Source organism: Osmerus eperlanus, chromosome 15 (genome assembly GCF_963692335.1).
Source record: "Osmerus eperlanus chromosome 15, fOsmEpe2.1, whole genome shotgun sequence".
NCBI lineage: Eukaryota > Metazoa > Chordata > Actinopteri > Osmeriformes > Osmeridae > Osmerus > Osmerus eperlanus.
Window position 1 is genome coordinate 14,377,375 of NC_085032.1, and position 17,045 is coordinate 14,394,419.

At 47.8% G+C, this 17,045-nt stretch overlaps 3 protein-coding genes across 7 annotated transcripts in view; 1 reads left to right on the top strand and 2 right to left on the bottom strand.

Annotated features, from left to right (window-relative positions):
• The window catches only part of wasf3b (WASP family member 3b), a 12,043-nt gene extending 9,762 nt beyond the window's left edge, over window positions 1-2,281 (bottom strand). Inside the window, exon 1 of the mRNA XM_062479683.1 lies at window positions 2,181-2,281. The gene's annotated coding sequence lies outside the window, so the exon portion shown is untranslated. The remainder of the gene's footprint in view (window positions 1-2,180) is intronic.
• A 1,738-nt stretch (window positions 2,282-4,019) lies between these two features.
• On the bottom strand, window positions 4,020-10,341 carry cdk8 (cyclin dependent kinase 8). 4 transcript variants are annotated; one of them, XM_062479436.1, is made up of 13 exons: window positions 9,888-10,341; window positions 8,181-8,256; window positions 7,945-8,055; window positions 7,443-7,583; window positions 6,922-6,979; window positions 6,676-6,807; window positions 6,340-6,483; window positions 6,031-6,100; window positions 5,865-5,937; window positions 5,644-5,741; window positions 5,349-5,427; window positions 4,953-5,114; window positions 4,020-4,396 (listed from the first exon to the last, which is right to left on the bottom strand). In XM_062479436.1, the coding sequence occupies exons 1-13, from the start codon at window positions 10,013-10,015 to the stop codon at window positions 4,271-4,273; spliced, it is 1,398 nt and encodes a 465-aa protein (XP_062335420.1). In that variant the 5' UTR covers window positions 10,016-10,341; the 3' UTR covers window positions 4,020-4,270. The 4 variants fall into 4 exon arrangements, with proteins under 4 accessions (XP_062335420.1, XP_062335419.1, XP_062335422.1 ...); XM_062479435.1 differs by having other exon boundaries at window positions 5,340-5,427; window positions 9,888-10,340; XM_062479438.1 differs by lacking the exon at window positions 4,020-4,396 and having other exon boundaries at window positions 4,972-5,220; window positions 9,888-10,340.
• A 361-nt stretch (window positions 10,342-10,702) lies between these two features.
• On the top strand, window positions 10,703-16,711 carry rnf6 (ring finger protein (C3H2C3 type) 6). Of its 2 annotated transcripts, none has more exons than XM_062479433.1 (4): window positions 10,703-11,073; window positions 12,261-12,416; window positions 12,675-12,794; window positions 13,070-16,711. In XM_062479433.1, the coding sequence occupies exons 1-4, from the start codon at window positions 10,896-10,898 to the stop codon at window positions 14,932-14,934; spliced, it is 2,319 nt and encodes a 772-aa protein (XP_062335417.1). In that variant the 5' UTR covers window positions 10,703-10,895; the 3' UTR covers window positions 14,935-16,711. The 2 variants fall into 2 exon arrangements, with proteins under 2 accessions (XP_062335417.1, XP_062335418.1); XM_062479434.1 differs by having other exon boundaries at window positions 10,706-11,006.
• The last annotated feature ends 334 nt before the right edge of the window (window positions 16,712-17,045 follow it).

A 17,045-nucleotide genomic window follows, 5' to 3' on the forward strand; every position in this document is an offset into this window, starting at 1 on the left:
AGGAAGTTACGCAGAGCCAGAAGTTTTGCGTGTTCTTGCTTTTTGTCTGGAGAAACAATCACATCAATGGGGCGAAATAATTGCGGGTTTGAGGCAAGATGAGGAGGGGGTGAGGGACGAGGAGGGGGGGCTTAGTCTGGTGTTACTGTGTGAGAGAAAGCTGGCGAATGTGAGTCAAGGAAACTGAGGCTGGAAGGGGTGTGTGACTGAGGTAAGAGAGAGAGAGAGAGAGAAAGAGAGAGAGAGAGAGAGAGAGAGAGAGAGGAGAGAGAGAGAGAGAGAGAGAGAGAGAGAGATGAGAGAGAAAAGAGAGAGAGAGAGAGAGAAAAGAGAGAGAGAGAGAGAGAGAGAGAGGAGGGGGATGCATGAATGTGAGAAGTGAGCGGATGAGAAAAGAAAGAAAGAGCTTGGTGAAGAGTGTACATATCTGTGAGAGAATGTGTGTGTGTGACACAGAGAGAGAGAGAGCGAGCAAGAGAGAGAGAGAGAGAGAGAGAGAAGAAAAGAGAGAGAGAGAGAGAGAGAGAGAGAGAGAGAGAGAGAGAGAGAGAGTGGTGTTGGGGGAGGGGTGGACAGAACAGGGACCTTCAGGGAAGCCACTGAAAGGTTCCTGGGACAATGGAGCTCCGTTCACACGGCAACAGCCGAGTGCTCCCATGCATGCCTCCCCCCTCTCTCCCCTCCCCCCAGCCTTCTTTAAGGCCCCTGTTCCCTGTGAAAAGAGAGCACTCCAGCCTTTACTTTACTAGAGGGAGAGAGAGAGAGAGAGAGAGGTATGGAGTCAGAAATTAAAGGAAAAAATAAGTATATTCCATGCACAAAGTAATATATGCCATCTGTCTCTCTCTCTATCCATCTATTACAACACAAAAAAAACGACATTTAGTTATCTTATGTGTGATTCGTCTCCTCTCTCTCTCTACTGCACCTCTCAGTTACACACTCATAAACACAGAGTCATTCTGCGATTCTGTCACACACACACACTCTCATAAACACTGAGTCATTCTGCCATGCTCTCTATCAGCGTCTCAGATGGACCATTAGCTGCACATTTTGCATCCATCAGCGGAACTGACATCCTTTGAACTTCACAAGGGAGACAACCTGACGCTATCGTGGGAGAGATGTACTTCCTGTGTCTCCATTCACACACATACATACATACACACATACACACACGGTCACAGAGGTGGCTTTTACGATGGACGCTGGAACTCCATTACTGTAAAGTCTGAACCGAGCGATATTATACATTTATGAGCCAAGTACAGTCTCTCGTGCATCTTACGGAGCTGTGCTTTCGTCCTGATGCTATGAATATTGCAAAATGCATTACGTCAGGTTACACTGCCCTAAATATGACAGCACACCGGCTCATAATACACTTCCTTACAATCTCATCATTGGAAATGTTAACATATTGATTTTCAAGTAGCTTTTTTTTAAAGAAAAAATCTACTAAATGACAGTTTGGATCCAAATGTCTGACTTACATTTTCCCTTCAGTGCTCACCACCACATTTGATGAAAAGTGGTGGGGTTACCTCCTGAAACGAAGGATATGTAACCTAAATTGCATTGATTTTGGGCTCAGCAATTGGACGTAAAAAGTTAGGCTACAGGGAAAGACTACATTGTTTCTACATTCTTGTTTTCTACGTTTCTATATTGGTGTGGCACTGTGAAAGCTCTTATGGTATAGTTAAACACACACACAAAATGATGACAAGAACAATCAATCAAAGTTCCGCACCGTCGGCATCCCGTTACTGACTGGTGACCCACATTTATTTACCAATGTCAGTTCCCATCATTCGCGTATTTAATACACTGCAGTTACTTAGTTTCTTGCTAACAAAAAAACATCAAGTGCAACGTGGGCTACACGTTACGTTTATTTTCACTGATGACCAGCTTCGGCAGACGCGCGTTGTCTCGGATCTCCCCCAAAATATGTATTTTAGATGGTTCAAGCATATTGACCACAATGACTAGTTTTTAAACCCCCTGCATCCACTGGGGGTCCACCGGGGCCTTATGTCCAGCGGTCGAGTAGTAGTTCATTTGGACTCAAACAAATCAGGTTAGATATTGCCTAATTCAAGACAAACCCCAATATTTAAAAAAATTATATTTTTGTCTTATTTACAGTTAAAATAGTATGATAGAACTCTCACCAGAGATCAGATATTTAGCAGATTTCCGTTCGTCCTCATGTCCCGTTAGATACTCCTATTTGCGCTGCCATCCTGTGTCCCTGGCCGTCTGTCCACTCCGAACAATTCACTACGGGGCGGGACCTTTCGGCAGTCACCACCAATCGACGGGGATTTAATAAGCAGAAAGCAATCTCTCGGTCCAATTACATCTCTTTAAATAGATGAGTGACGGCTGGGTTTCCCATCTTGAGTTGTACCAGGGATGGGAAGGGCGGGGTTTCTGTTTCGGGTCTGAGGCCAATAGGGTGGATAGTTTTTTATGCAATCGGGTCCCCTTGCCGTGCCGACATGTAGTTTTTTTTTTTTACGCGTTCATGGGAAAGGGGATTTACGCAATACTTTAAAATGACCCAACCAGATTCATAACAAATATCCATCTTGGCTAGATTCAGGGAAGCTAAACGACACGTGGTCGAGCTTCTTTTGATGATCCGGTAGGCGAATATCTGCCACCTCCATCACTGGGAAGTAGAACTGGGTGCATAGAAACGTAAAATAACACAGGGTATCATTGCTCCTTTTCCGACAAGCGTGTGACCCATATGGAAAATAAATATATTTTTGCGATCCCGAATATAGGACTGAGATGGGCTCCATTAAGGAGTTCTATTCCTGGAAGATAAAAACGAATACGAAAAAGCACCCACTTGCACTTACTCCTCTTATCCACAACATCCCTCTTCCACATCACAGACCTAATTAGAGTGTGTACAAAAACACTTAAATATTGCCGTTTTTCCTCTTTTATTGTCAGGATACTTGCTTCATGTAAAATATTTCAATACAATACTGTACAATGTTCCATCTGCTGTCCTCGACAATATGTTGGTTTTGTCATGAAGTTCTAAGGCTTGCAACAGTGAACGACTGCTGACCACATCAGCCGATTTCATCCTCACCATGAACACAGAACCAAGAAAACAGATTAAATTAGAAACGACTAAAATCTTTTTTTTTCTTTTTTTTTTTTTCCTCTCTCTCTTTTTCCTCGTTCTTGCAGTGGGTGCCCCACATGCTCCCAGCATGCCCAGTCAGCAGCTGTGTTCGGTTCCCCAGCGAAGGCCCTTGTAGAGGCAGACAGACAAGACAGAGGACAGACAGACACGAGGACAGAGGGATAGGTACTCTGTCGATGCCGTCAGTCACATAGCAGCTTTAGTCTCATCCAAGCTTCACAGGAAAAGGGGAACCGGCTGGGTAGAGTTTGGGAGGAGGAGGAAAGGAGGGAACGGGGGAGGTGTAGGGTACAGGAGGAAGGGAGACCAACCTCCAACCCCCATCCCCCAAACCAAGTCATCTTCATTTGAATCTGTTGCAGTGGAGCATCAGCTATGGAGATCCGTCTTCTGAGGGTCACAAATGAATGTGGTTATGACGCGCGAGAGAAGCTGACAGGATCCCTCCTCCTCCTCCTCCTCCTCCTCCTCCTCCTCCTCCTCCTCCTCCTCCTCCTCCTCCTCCTCCTCCTCCTCCTCCTCCTCCTCCTCCTCCTCCTCCTCCTCCTCCTCCTCCTCCTCCTCCTCCTCCTCCTCCTCCTCCTCCTCCTCCTCCTCCTCCTCCTCCTCCTCCTCCTCCTCCTCCTCCTCCTCCTCCTCCTCCTCCTCCTCCTCCTCCTCCTCCTCCTCCTCCTCCTCCTCCTCCTCCTCCTCCTCCTCCTCCTCCTCCTCCCTCCTCCTCCTCCTCCTCCTCCTCTCCTCCTCCTCCTCCTCCTCCTCCTCCTCCTCCTCCTCCTCCTCCTCCTCCTCCTCCTCCTCCTCCTCCTCCTCTCCTCCTCCTCCTCCTCCTCCTCCTCTCCTCCTCCCTGTTCAGGGCTCCGCTCCGCAGCAGTGCTGTGTCCAGGCCGTCACCTCCGTTCCCCTCAGCCTCCAGACGGCCTGCAGGGGAGGGGCGCCCCTCTGGGGCGGTCTTTGCGGTAGTAGGCTGATGCCATGAAAAAAAAAAAAAAAAAAAAAAATACCCACTCGCACATCCCTCAGTACATTCTCCCGAGTGGGCGTGGTGGAGGGGGGGGGAAGGGGGCGGGTGGGTGGGGGGTCCGGGTCAGGGGGTCAGTAGCGGTGACTCTGGTGAGAGTACTGCGGAGGCTGCTGGGATGTAGAGGAGTATCCCATGCTGTTCTGGGGCAGTGATGTGCTTGGTCCTGGGTTCTGATAAGCAGCATGGGGATTGGAGCGCTGAACACGAGAGAGAGAGAATTGATTATAATAATAGATCGTAATCAATTGAACATGCCAACATCAACCAGATTACATTTACATTTAGTCATTTAGCAGACGCTCTTATCCAGAGCGACTTACAGTAAGTACAGGGACATTCCCCCTGAGGCAAGTAGGGTGAAGTGCCTTGCCCAAGGACACAATGTCATTTGGCACAGCCGGAATCGAACCAACATCCTTCTGATTAATAGCCCGACTCCCTAACCGCCCAGCCATCTGACCCCCCCCTAGATTAGGTGTGTCCTACCAAACTGACACACCATTTCAATAACTATTGAAATACACATCATGTTCTTCTATTAAGCTATATGTCAATACAAATTCCAATAGTTTGGGTTGTGTAAGTGTATACACACACACACACACACACACATCAGTGTACATATTTTAAAATGTTTATAATGCTAAGCAATTTATATATTCCCTTCATTATATTCAAATGATTACAAAAGTGACCATAACACCAAGTCTTTCTATCTCTCACACAGTGTGTGTGCATCCATCTGCCCCACACCTGGTAGTCTGAGGTCATGATGAGGCCACTTGAGGTAGTGGTGGGCGGGACCACTCGCACCTTCTTCAGAGGAGGGCCCTGGGCGTGGCTGTTGTCAGGGTTACCGGTATGCCCGGCTCCGTTGGTGTGGTTATTAGCCTGCTGCTGCTGCTGCTGGTTCTTCTGTTGATTCAGAACCACACCGACACAAGCCTTCATCAACCGTACACAACAGCGTAGAGAGATTACACCAAAAGTTCTCCCTACACACAGCCTATTAAAAACCCAACTACAGGAAGAAAAAAAAAAAAAGACAAATACACAATATTCCGTTAGGTAAATAATAACTCCACAGAAAACTTGTTACACAAAGAATGTACTAGATGTTATGAGGTATGAGGCACACACATTTCTTACTTTATCGGCCTTGTCCTCCGGCTCCTCCTCCGTCAGAAACTCTCTCTTGGGGTAGGGGATCTGACAGCCCGCGAACACACTGAGGACAGACACACACAGGCTGAACATTCAACTACCAACACAACGGTTTTGTTTACCGTCAACACCGCCCAGTCGAGTTTGTTTACCGTCTCTAAATTCCAAACAAGGCAGTTTGCACAGGTGGATTTTACATTATGTCCACATTACATGTTTAGCTCTTGTCACACAGCCATGACACACTGATCTGTGTGTGTGTGTGTGTGTGTGTAGTTACTCTGAAGTTGGCAGAGGTTCCTCCAGGAAGTAGGAGTCCTGCATGGCCTGCTCAGAAGTGATCCTGCGGATGGGATCCATTGTCAGCAGTTTCTGCAGCTGTGGGGAGGAATGCTTGATAGATTTAGATTATCATACAGGTTCAGGGGTTCGTTTTTTTACCCCACTTCATTTCTCACTGCCATCGGCTACCACTTGGGTGTACTTATTGTTGAGACTTACCAAGTGGAATGCTTTGCTGTCCGGTTTGACTTTGTGTTTTTCCATATACTTTATAAGGCTGCAGTTTGTATACCTGTGATACAGATGGGAAAAAGTTTAGCAAGTTTGGATGAACTAAAATAAAAACAAATTAAAGGCTTGGAAAACTACACACAGACACACTCACGTGTTCCTTCTGAAATCTTTCATCAAGGTCGAGTGTTCTGGCATCTTCTTGATGTCCTCCCAGTCCTTATCTGTGAGCATCAGGAGATACCAGGATTACCTCATGTCAGGTCAGTTGGAGAGACAGATTGCCTTGGCTCAGAAGCCAGAACTTAAATCTAACCAGAATCTCTCCCTAAACATCCGTTTCTTGCACCAGGAAGGAGGCCTGGTGAAAACCAGAGGCACATACACAGAGTACGTGTTTTGTCCTGTTCTGGGTTCCTCTGCCCTGCGTGTCAAGTTTTGCAGGACGTCCAGAAGTCCTCACCTGCTGGGAAGCCCATGACGTTGAAAATGCGGTCCAGCTGGTCGTGGTGGTAGGGGTTACTGGTCTTAATGTCCTCCTGGCGACAGTGGAAGATGGGCTCAGAGGTCAGCAGCTCCGCAAAGATACAGCCGATCGCCCAGATGTCTGAGGGAGAGAAAGTGGCATTTTACATGTAATCATTTAGCAGCCGAGGCAAGTTGGGTGAAGTGCCTTGCCCAAGGACACAACGTCATTTTGCACGGCCGGAATTGAATCGGTAACCTTCTGATTATTGCCCGATTCCCTACCCACTCAGCCATCGGAGCCAAGTGACAGACACACACACACAAGTCTCACCGATGGCTTTGGTGTAATGCCTGGCCCCCAGCAGCAGCTCTGGTGCTCTGTACCAGAAGGTGACTACCACAGGATCCAGGTCTGCTAAAGGCTTCAGCGGTGAGTTAAACAGACGTGCAAAGCCCATGTCCGCTGCAGAGAGGGTAATCAGAAACCAACTAAATAAACACAAATAAAATGCGACTTTAAAAACAGAACAGGAGGTGTATAAAGGGTACAATGCTGTGATAGGAGAATGGGTCATACCAATCTTCACCCTTCCCCTCTCTGGACCCTCCCCCATCACTAGGATATTGGCAGGTTTCTGAAAGGAGAATGTTACACGTCAGCATAAGGATATGTACTTTATCCTATGACCGAGATTGACAGCTCGTTATTAAAGATTACCAGTGGTTTGGCAGTGCTGCTCGTACATGGTTGGGATTTCTGGTACAGTTAAAATGTCAGATCCTGCCCTCTACTGGACAAATACTAGATATCAGCTCCTTTAGAGAAGGCCCCAAAGGGCCTAGCAATCTACAGAAAGCCTAGCTGCATAATAGTTTGAGAATTCAGTTTTACCAACTATTATATTTATTTCTAAATAGAAAATAAAACTAGTAGTTTTATTTAGTAAAACTAAATTCTTAAGCACGCACTTTTATGAGTCAAGCTCAAGCACGGTTATGAGTCACAACGAACATCACTGTAAAAGCAGTGCGACCTAAAGGACCTTCTGGAGCATAGTTAATCGACCTGCCCCCTCCCTCTCCCCTCCACAATCTCACCAGGTCTCTGTGAAGGACCCAGTTGGCATGCAGGTAGTGTATGCCGTCCAGGATCTGGTAGAGCAAGGACTTGACCATCCCTCTGGGCAGCTGCAGGGGCTTCTTATTGGCCTTGGAGGCTCTGTGGAACTTTATGATGTGCTTTGGAGAGAACAGAGAAACCTTGTTCATTATGGTACGTGAGTGTGTGCGTGCGTGCATGTAATTGTGTGTTGATGTTTGTACACAGCATAGACCAGATAGGGTTTGTGGCTTTCTGAAATTAAGGGGAGGATGTTTGTGAAACACTGGGTTAGGGTTCAACCTAAGCTAAACCCATACAAATCAACGCATGCCCATTTGGCTCTTTCTTACTTCAAACCAGATGACAAATGTAAATAATTGTATGCAAAACCTTTAATGCAATTTATCTACATTTACATACAAAAATGGCATGGATCATTTACATGGACAACAGTGGAAGGATCTGTAAAGAACCAAAAGTGTGTGTTGTGTGTGTTACCCAGAGGTCGTGCTCAGCGTAGTCGAACAGCAACCAGACCTTGCGGTCTGCATGTGACAAGAACACCTTCTGCAGTGAGATTACATTTGGGTGCTTCAACTCCCTCAGCAGCTGTAACATCATGAATACAAAACTTTATTAGAACCGACGGGGACACAACAAAGAACATGGTGTTGAACATGGTGTTGGTGGAACATGGTGTCTATATTTGGACATGTATGTAAGCAAATACTCACTGCAATCTCTCTGCACGCCGACATGGAGATGCCAGTGCCTTCTATTTGCTTCAGGGCATAGTCCTTATCGTCCTTTCTGTAAGCAGGGAAGGATATGCCACATCAACACAACATATTACAACTCCCAGGAGGCCTAGCTACCTGACTGGATTCACAAAGGAAGACAGTTGGCAGGAGTGTTGTGGGATCCAGGAGGGAGATCATTCAATCATTGAATTACCTCTGGATTTATGTAATCAACCTTACCTCCAGGCCCCAGTAGAGGGGAGAGGAAGCAGGCCATACAAGGCAGCTGGTGAGGGGCTACTTTGTTGCAGCACTAGAGGAATATTGATGGATGATACACTGAAAAAGACTGCAGGGCAAGGCTGAAAAAAACCTTCCTCTTTTCTAGTCATAAACTGCTCTCTTTGCCTCCACGAGTACTGTTTAACTCCTGGAGAACAAATTAACTCAGAGAATCTTGTAAACAGCAGTCTCCTAAGGAGAACACAAACATCTTTAAACACTCAGGCATCTTAAAATGTGCTTCAGGTCGCCAGTAAGTCTGGGCTGTGGTGAAAGGCTTGGTGGAATAAATGTACCTAGAGGCGCTGAGACTGATCTGCTACTAACAGCACAGATCCACTCACTTGAGACCAGATTATTATTTTCAGACAATAAAAGAGACACACACAAATACTTGTAGACAATACCATTCTAGACAAGACTCCTGAATCTTATTTGTAGCAAAAGACAAAAAAAAAAAAATCCAAACTAGATTTGATTACATGCTCCAATAAATGTGTGATTGAGTTCACATGGGGCAGTATAAGTAAACTGACACGTTATTGGTTTCATACATTTACAGTGCTGTTACCTAAAACAATTACACATTAGGTTAAAAAAATGACAAATAGGCCATTGCAACTTTCTTATAACTCAGCAATTGTGATGCATGTTTCCCTCTATACACTTCACTGAACAAAGACTTGCAAGAAAAAAGATTAAATAATGGCATATCTTCCTGAAATTGTCGACAGTGAGGCAGTTACTGTCACTAAGAGAGCAGGCGGCTTGACTAAACATTACCCCCCACATTCCCTGAACCTGACAGCAGCTATAGTAGCCACATAACATAGGCATACATCAGCTCATTTTACATATGGCTTCTGTTGTTGGAGATCAAACATCACAAAATGGTGACATGAAACAAACCCTGGCTCTAGTAGAATTAGGAGCCAGGGTTTGTTTCAAGAACCCCCCACTGCCCGCACACATACAAACAGGTGAGGTATAACAACATCCCGTGCTATTCCGTCGCTGAGCACAAGCCTGTCAAGACGCTGTCATTTGAAATACGAGCAACGATTACAATGGCGATATTTGCTGCTGAATTTGTCGAGCACACTGCACGGCCAATGACACGGGGCTTGGCAATTGATGTCAGTGCTCTTCACAAGACAGACATCTTTGTCATGATGCTGCTTTTGCATTAGCCAAAGAGCTCCGCAGTCCAGGTTGTGACGTATAATATCCCCCCACTGGATTCTTAAAAAAATGTACATATTCTATAAATTAGCTTCGACCAAATTAGGTATATTTATACGACGAATGTCTTTCAGATACTGAGTCTAGAGAAAAGCCGTGGGCGACACAATTGGGAGTTTATAGGAGAAACTGACGTAGTTTTGCGAGCTACTTGCAAGGCCTTTGCTATCAACTCACCCATCTTTTCTCTTTGCTTTATATACATGACCGTATGTGCCTCTTCCCACTTTGCATCCCTCGTATTCGAAGAGGTCTTCGACTCGCTCTCTTTCTCCGGTCAGCTTCACTTTAAAATCATAGTCCATTTTCTCTGTTGTTTTGGTCAATTATCCTCCCCTTCCTTTTAAAGCGCCGCTTGGGAGGCAACTTACTTCAACAACCCCGGTTTGTAATCTAAGTTGCCTTCCCTTGCGTCGCTCTGTCCTCAGTCCAGTTTCCACATTTAACAGTTTAAATGATCTGTTGGTACAAATGAAGATGTACAGTACTTGAAAAACCAGATGAGATAACAGATAGTCCTTTCTCTCGTATTATCCTGCTACTGCGTTTGTCAACCGGTATTTCACTCGGGAGAACGGCGTAATTGTGCACGGCACTGTCGCAAACTGCCGTTATTGCATCCACCAGTAAAGAGAATTGTTGGGGAATAAATGGTTGAGGCGCACCACGTGGATTTTAACTCTTTGTAATACGTAATGGGATTTAATAAATGTAGAGACATCAGACTTTTGAACTTTAAATATGACAGTCTAAATGCATTTCCTAATATAAATATGTTTCAATATAATTTAATAATTATGATGCAGACGGTGTCTAATAGACGCCAGGCGCCAGTCATTTCTCACAAAGAACATGTCATAAACCTCCGAGTATTTGCCTTGCATACGCCTCATCAGATCAGCTAACGGAAAACATTTTATAGAAGGGACACTGCTTGACCAGTTAACCTGAAAACAATCAAATGTTTGTATTAAAAGAAAACTATCCTTCAGCATTTAGTTCACAGCAATCGTAGAAAAGCAAGACAATTGCATAGTTTGATATTAACTCAAATACAATTATTTATAGCAATTTCCCCATGGAGTTAGGATACGTTTACTTCACATACTGTTGTTTGGAGATGAACATTTAGAAAAACAGCAGCACCATTTTATTCCACTGAGAGGGATAGGAACCAATGCGTCCATGTTGACTGCTCTTCGGTTGGTGTTAGGTGTCGCACTGTTGGTCCCATCTTGGCTACATTGTAGATCGGAGAGGAGAGCAAGCCCGTCCATATTACAGCTGCTGTGTCAGGTACCAAATACCTCTAAATGGCGTTGTCATCTCCTCATATTCACAACAGAAACATTTCCTGGGTTATGTGCGTATGCACTTTATTTGAGTGTTTTTAAACAAAATGGATTACCTTGTTAACATCTATTAAATAGAGGTTCCCTTAGCATAGCTCACTAGTGTGGGTAATGTTTGCTAGCTTCACACTAACGTAGCTAGCGCAGCTGCCGACATTAAAGCTGTTAGCTGACATTAGCTAACAAATGCGTTGTTCATTCAAAATGACAGCTCGCAGGTTTAAAAGACAGGGCGACTCTTGTGTTATGGTAGAGCCGGGGCTGAAAAGTGTAGACAACATTTACTGCATTTTGTCCTTATATGTAAGTGATGATTCTTTGTCTTCTACTGTCGCGTAGTGCGCTTACATCAAGCCCGATTACTCTATCATGTCCCTCCCACCTAGTGCAATGGTTGGGCACTGGACCTGTCTGTAATAATTCCCATGTCGGTGATTGGTGGGTAACTAGGATGACGCGGTCAGTTTTCCTCTGCGTTCTTCAACATGGCCTACTGTATGGTATGTTGAAGGGAGACGGGATTACTGTAATGTTAGCTTGACAACGTGTATGTTTCTGTTAATATGTTAAGTTGAGGACACGTTATTTGTATGTAGCTTACACACAGTAGTATGTTAAAATGACGGTGGCATTAAGGCACGTGAATGAATCAATGAAGTTAGCATTGCTAGCTGTCAGAATTCGGGAGGTGAGCTAGCTAGTCCTGTTAAGGTTTGCCATGTAGAGGATTGTTAGCTAGCTTGCTTGATTTTTTGTTATGTCGGCTTTCACGACCTCTTTACTGTCCATGTCTTTCAGAACAAAATGGATGGCGTTCTTGGCCTGTATTGTTTGTTCACTGACAATGACATATCTCATTTAGAAGACTTCCCTGCAACTTGACGTCGTTCCACCCACAATATTGCCGTTCTTTGATTTACTGTATATAAAATCCTGCCTTGACATAGCACGGAAACATTGCATATGTGTTTTAAAGCATCTTGACTTTATGACAGCAAGTTGGATCTGCGTAGGCTTCTACCATGTCATCATGTGACTTTGCAAGCTTATCAGTGAGATTGATATGCATGTTGAGTCACTTTCCAATCTACTGGTTCAGCCAATGGCGTCAGTTCTTGCTCCCATTCAAATCTGATTAAATCAGTGTCTCCCCTGAAGTGTTTTTCAAATCGCTGACTGACCCCCTCCTGTATGGCAGCGGTTTCCATGGTGATGGACCCTCCTGGTGGGCGAGATGAGCGAAGGAGACAGGCGGAGCGTCTTCGACGGGAGGAGGCGTACTATCACTTCATCAACGAGCTAAGCGAAGAAGAATACCGTCTCATGAGGGACAGTAACCTTCTGGGCACACCTGGTAGGGTTACCATGACCAACCTAAAAGCATCTGCTCACCAATCACACAACCGCAACCCATCCAGCGTTCACGTAGAAAACCACACACCACACAGAGCCTCTTGATTGGACCCGATACTTCTAGAGAGTCTGACATCCTACACATGATGTTTTCCAGCACTAAGACTAACCCATGAGATGGCTCGTATGAATATGGGGGATTTTGGAAGCAGGGATGCTGTTGTCCTGACGGGGGTGGTGTTCTCTGTCTCTTCTCCAGGGGAGGTGACGGCAGAGGAGCTGCGGCAGCGCCTGGACGGAGCGAAGGAGCGCGTGTCGTCCCAGCCCCGCCCTGAGCCACGCCTGCAGAACCCTGAGGCAGGAGAGGAGAGCAGCAGTGGTGAGGGGGAGCGGGGAGGTGGAGAGGCTAGCGGGGAGGTGGAGGAGAGGGGAGCAAGGAGGAGGAGAGAGGGGAGGAGAGTGGGGAGGTGGAGGAGGAGGGGAGAGGTGAGCGTGGAGGAGGAGAGAGGGAAGCGGGGAGGTAGAGGAGGCTGAATAGGGGCAGGTAGATTAGGTTAGTTTACGTGTATAGTATTTACTTAGATAAGGCTTTATTGCTTATGGGTTAAGTATTAGTTTACCAAGGTGGTCATGCTCATGACGTGTTTGTTTCAGGGGCTGCTGAGCCAGGAACGGAGACCTCAAACGGGGACTCACTGCTGGAGTGGCTGAACACGTTCCGGCGTACTGGCAACGCCACCCGCAGCGGGCAGAGCGGAAACCAGACCTGGCGCGCGGTCAGCCGCACCAACCCCAACAGCGGGGAGTTCCGCTTCAGCCTGGAGATCAACATCAACCACGAGCAGCCGGAGCCAGGGGAGCACAGTGAGGCTCCCGACCCCACGGAGCTGCCCCTTCCCCCCTCATCCACGGCCTCAGCCTCCATACGCACTGCCCCCTACACGCCCCCCCCCCGGCCATCGCCCTACACCCCCCCAAGGATCACACCGTACACCTCGGCACGCCCCACTTTGAGTAGGAGGGCTCAGACACGGCGCACTCGCAGCAGCACCACCCCTCCGGTCACCGCCCCACCCCCCTCTACCCCGGTGGCTCCTGTCACCCCGGCTCCAAGAAGAGGTGTGGCCTTGCACCTCCCATCCGCCCCTCCCGTTGTGCCCCCTAGCCCTCACAATCCGAGTAGCCTCTCTCTGGCTCAGCCCCCCAGAGCAGCTGTGGCGGAGGGGCAGGAGGAGGCGGCTGCTGCCCCAGACTGTCCCCGCGTGGCCCTCCAGGCCGGCGGCTTCCCGGGGCCGCTAGCGGGTCGAGAGCCACGCAGCAGCAGGACTCGATCCCGCGGACGGATCCGCAGGGCGACCGCAGGGGTCGGGGCCTCCTCCCGGTCGTCACGGCGAAGCCGGTCCCCTCTGCAGAGGAGCCCCGCCCCCGGCGTTGCCCTGCCCTCTAGTGGCGGCAGCAGCAGCAGCAGCTCCAACGCCCACACTGCCGAGCCTGGCCATGGAACCCCCTCTGTTCCCATAGCGACGGCGGAGGCTGCAGCAGAGCCGGCTCCTCTGACGGAGCCCATCCCAGAGGCGGGGGAACAGGAGGGTGAGTCGCACGCGGCCGGCGGAGCGGGAACAGGCGTGCGGCGACACCCCACCATCATGCTGGATCTGCAGGTGAGGCGGATCCGTCCGGGGGAGAACCGGGACCGGGACAGCATCGCCAGCAGGACACGCTCGCGGGCCCGAGCCGCGGAGAACACCGTCACCTTCGAGAGCGACAGCGGCGGCTTCCGGCGCACCATCTCCCGCTCGGAGCGGGCCGGGATCCGAACCTACGTGAGCACCATCCGGATCCCCCTGAGGCGCATCAGCGAGACAGGGCTGGGGGAGCCCAGCTCCACCGCCCTCAGGTCCATCCTGCGGCAGATCATGACGGGCTTCGGAGAGCTCAGCTCTCTCATGGAGACGGAGGCCGACTCGGAGAGCGCCGCGCCCGCCCACCCCGACCCCAACGGCCCCAACGTCACAGCCACCGCGCAGGCCTACCGGATCCACAGCAACGAGGGCATGCTGGGCCACGTGGGCGCCGCGGGGGCGGAGCCTGCGAGGGAGGGGCTAGCGGGGACGGTGGAGGAGGAGGCTCAGGCGAGGTTAGGAGGGGGCGTGGCCAACCCCAACGAGGGCCGGCCCACCAGCAGGGACACCAACAACCTGGTGGAGAACGGAACGCTGCCCATCCTTCGGCTGGCACACTTCTTCCTGCTCAACGACGAGGAGGACGAGGAACACCCTCGCGGCCTGACCAAAGAGCAGATCGACAATCTGGCCACGCGCACCTACGGCCAGGCCAGCTTGGAGGGCGAGCTGGGCCGAGCGTGCAGCGTCTGCATCAACGAGTACGCCCAGGGCAACAAGCTGCGCCGTCTGCCCTGCGCCCACGAGTTCCACATCCACTGCATCGACCGCTGGCTGTCTGAAAACAACACCTGCCCCATCTGCAGGCAGCCCATCCTCGCCGTACACCAAGACTGACCCCTGACCCCGGGCACCACCTCGCCCCCTGCAGGCCTAACCGAGCATGCCCGAGCGGGCCGTGCATGTACATAGTGCTTTCATGTCTTCATTTCATCGAGAGATATCCGTCGTGTTCCAGCTGTAAAAGTAGAGCCACAAGCGGGGAAGAAAAAGGAAAAAAAAGACTAAAACAATAAATGCAGAGAATTAACAAAGCTTTATTTTTTTAGATTCCTCATTTTGTTTTCAGCACTTTTGTTTTTACGTTCTTTTCTTGCATTACTGTTTTGGGGCGTCTGTCACAATGCTTTGGAGCTCTATGTTAACAGATAGCACTAACGCTTAAAGGAGCTTCACTAGCTGTTGCTGACTAGTCTCACTGACTCTAACTAAGCCTGATCCCTGTGGCTCCTCATCACAAACGGACTACAGCAATCAATCTCTGGACTTGATTTGATCAAACCATGTAAATATAAGTCACCGCCGCCTGTGTGAGAGGTTGAAGTTAAGGTTTGTACGTAATGGCAGTAACAGAAGAAGAAGAAAAAAAACATTGTTTTAAAGCTCTGACATCTTTCTTTTAAAGTGTACTCGCAGAAGTTTACCCAATATTTGTTTTATTTGACAGCAGTTGCCTCATGTGTTTTCTATTACACTTTTGATTTTACTTCCAATAAGCCAGTGGTCCATCAGAGTGTGTTGCATTATTACTCTTGTGTCTTCCATAGACACACATTAGACAGTGACAGGGGTCAATTCAGAAACACGGGCAACACATCAAAACTTAAACACCCCTAGAAAGCTGATGATAATCAAGTATCTGGTAAAGGCACGATGCAGAGAGCCCTTCTGGTAGACCCACAGTCTGCTGGGGTATTCTGGACGGGAACGTTCACGATAGAAAAAGAGCAGTGCAACAACACACAAATTGGGGGGGGGGGGGGGGGAGTACAGTTTTGTTTATCTGTTTGTTTACACCACGTAACCCTGGGAAACGGAGTGCCCCCTCAGAATGTCTCCGACCGAGAGCCTCGCACCTCCAGTCCTGAGCCTGCACCCTGCTCTGATGCGTGTGTGATTGAGCCCCTGACAGACACACACCTGTACTGTGTCTTTAAGAAGGAAGACAGGAGCCCTGTCGACATCCAGGGAATGGAGCCGTGGTAACCATAGAGCCCAAATTCTCCTCTTGTTTTCTTTACATTGATTTCCAGAAAATATGATTTTTCTGAGAACCTTTCACCTCTGATGTTCAGTGTTATCGCATAAGATATCCTGATTATAACCCCACCCTGCACACACACACACACACACACACCTTGGGTTCCTCCCTGTGCAGGGTCATTGACACCAACGGGGGCAGTATTCACAACAGCTGGAAGTGTGTTGTCCGACCTATAAGGTTTGGTATTGTTTGACCCTGTGTGTGTGTGCATATATGCGTTATTATAAACGTGTACACGTGTGTGTATGAGTTGTATGATAGATCTGAAGGAAATTACTCAAACGAATGTCCCAATATGGTTATCAAGAAGCATCCATTTCCCGAATGTCTCATCAGATACAGTTGGAGGAGTTTAAGGCCAACCAATTCAGAAGTGAATATTTATTCTGTTCCTATTTAATGAGATAAAAACAAGTTTGAAATATCAATATGTATTATGTTATGTGATGAGATTAAAAAAAATCAGTTAAGATGAATATGTATTATGTTACTATGTAATAAAAATAAACACATGGGTTTTCTTCTCTGCTACTTAACAATGGAATTAAATACAGCTTTGTTATGCCTGTAGATCTGTGGGCTTCATTTCCTGCTGTTTGGATGTTAGTGTGTGTATTTACACTGCATGTAATGTATGTTCCTCTGATTCTCTCAGGGGCCACCATAACTTGCCTTGTTTTTCCAATAACAGATTCCAGCCCAGTCTCTTATGTTTTAAAAATATATAGTTTAGATTAAATAGCATACAGTTTTTTGTGTGTGTGTTATTGTAGGTTATCGTGGTATGGTGTATGCAGACTTGATGAGTTCAGTAACCTCTGCTAGTCCAATTATAGATTATTATAGATATTACGTAACCTCTGACAATGGTGGACCGTGACCGCAAAGCAACGCTAGCAGTCGA

Coding starts and splice junctions, on each gene's coding strand:
- cdk8 (XM_062479435.1), bottom strand. CDS start 10,015: ATGGACTATGATTTTAAAGTGAAGCTGACCGGAGAAAGAGAGCGAGTC. Junction 6,808..6,921: donor GAGGGGAAGGGTGAAGATTG/GTATGACCCATT, acceptor CCCTCTCTGCAG/CGGACATGGGCTTTGCACGT. Junction 5,742..5,864: donor ACAGCAAAGCATTCCACTTG/GTAAGTCTCAAC, acceptor TCCTCCCCACAG/CTGCAGAAACTGCTGACAAT.
- rnf6 (XM_062479433.1), top strand. CDS start 10,896: ATGTTGACTGCTCTTCGGTTGGTGTTAGGTGTCGCACTGTTGGTCCCA. Junction 12,417..12,674: donor TAACCTTCTGGGCACACCTG/GTAGGGTTACCA, acceptor TCTCTTCTCCAG/GGGAGGTGACGGCAGAGGAG. Junction 12,795..13,069: donor AGGAGAGGAGAGCAGCAGTG/GTGAGGGGGAGC, acceptor TGTTTGTTTCAG/GGGCTGCTGAGCCAGGAACG.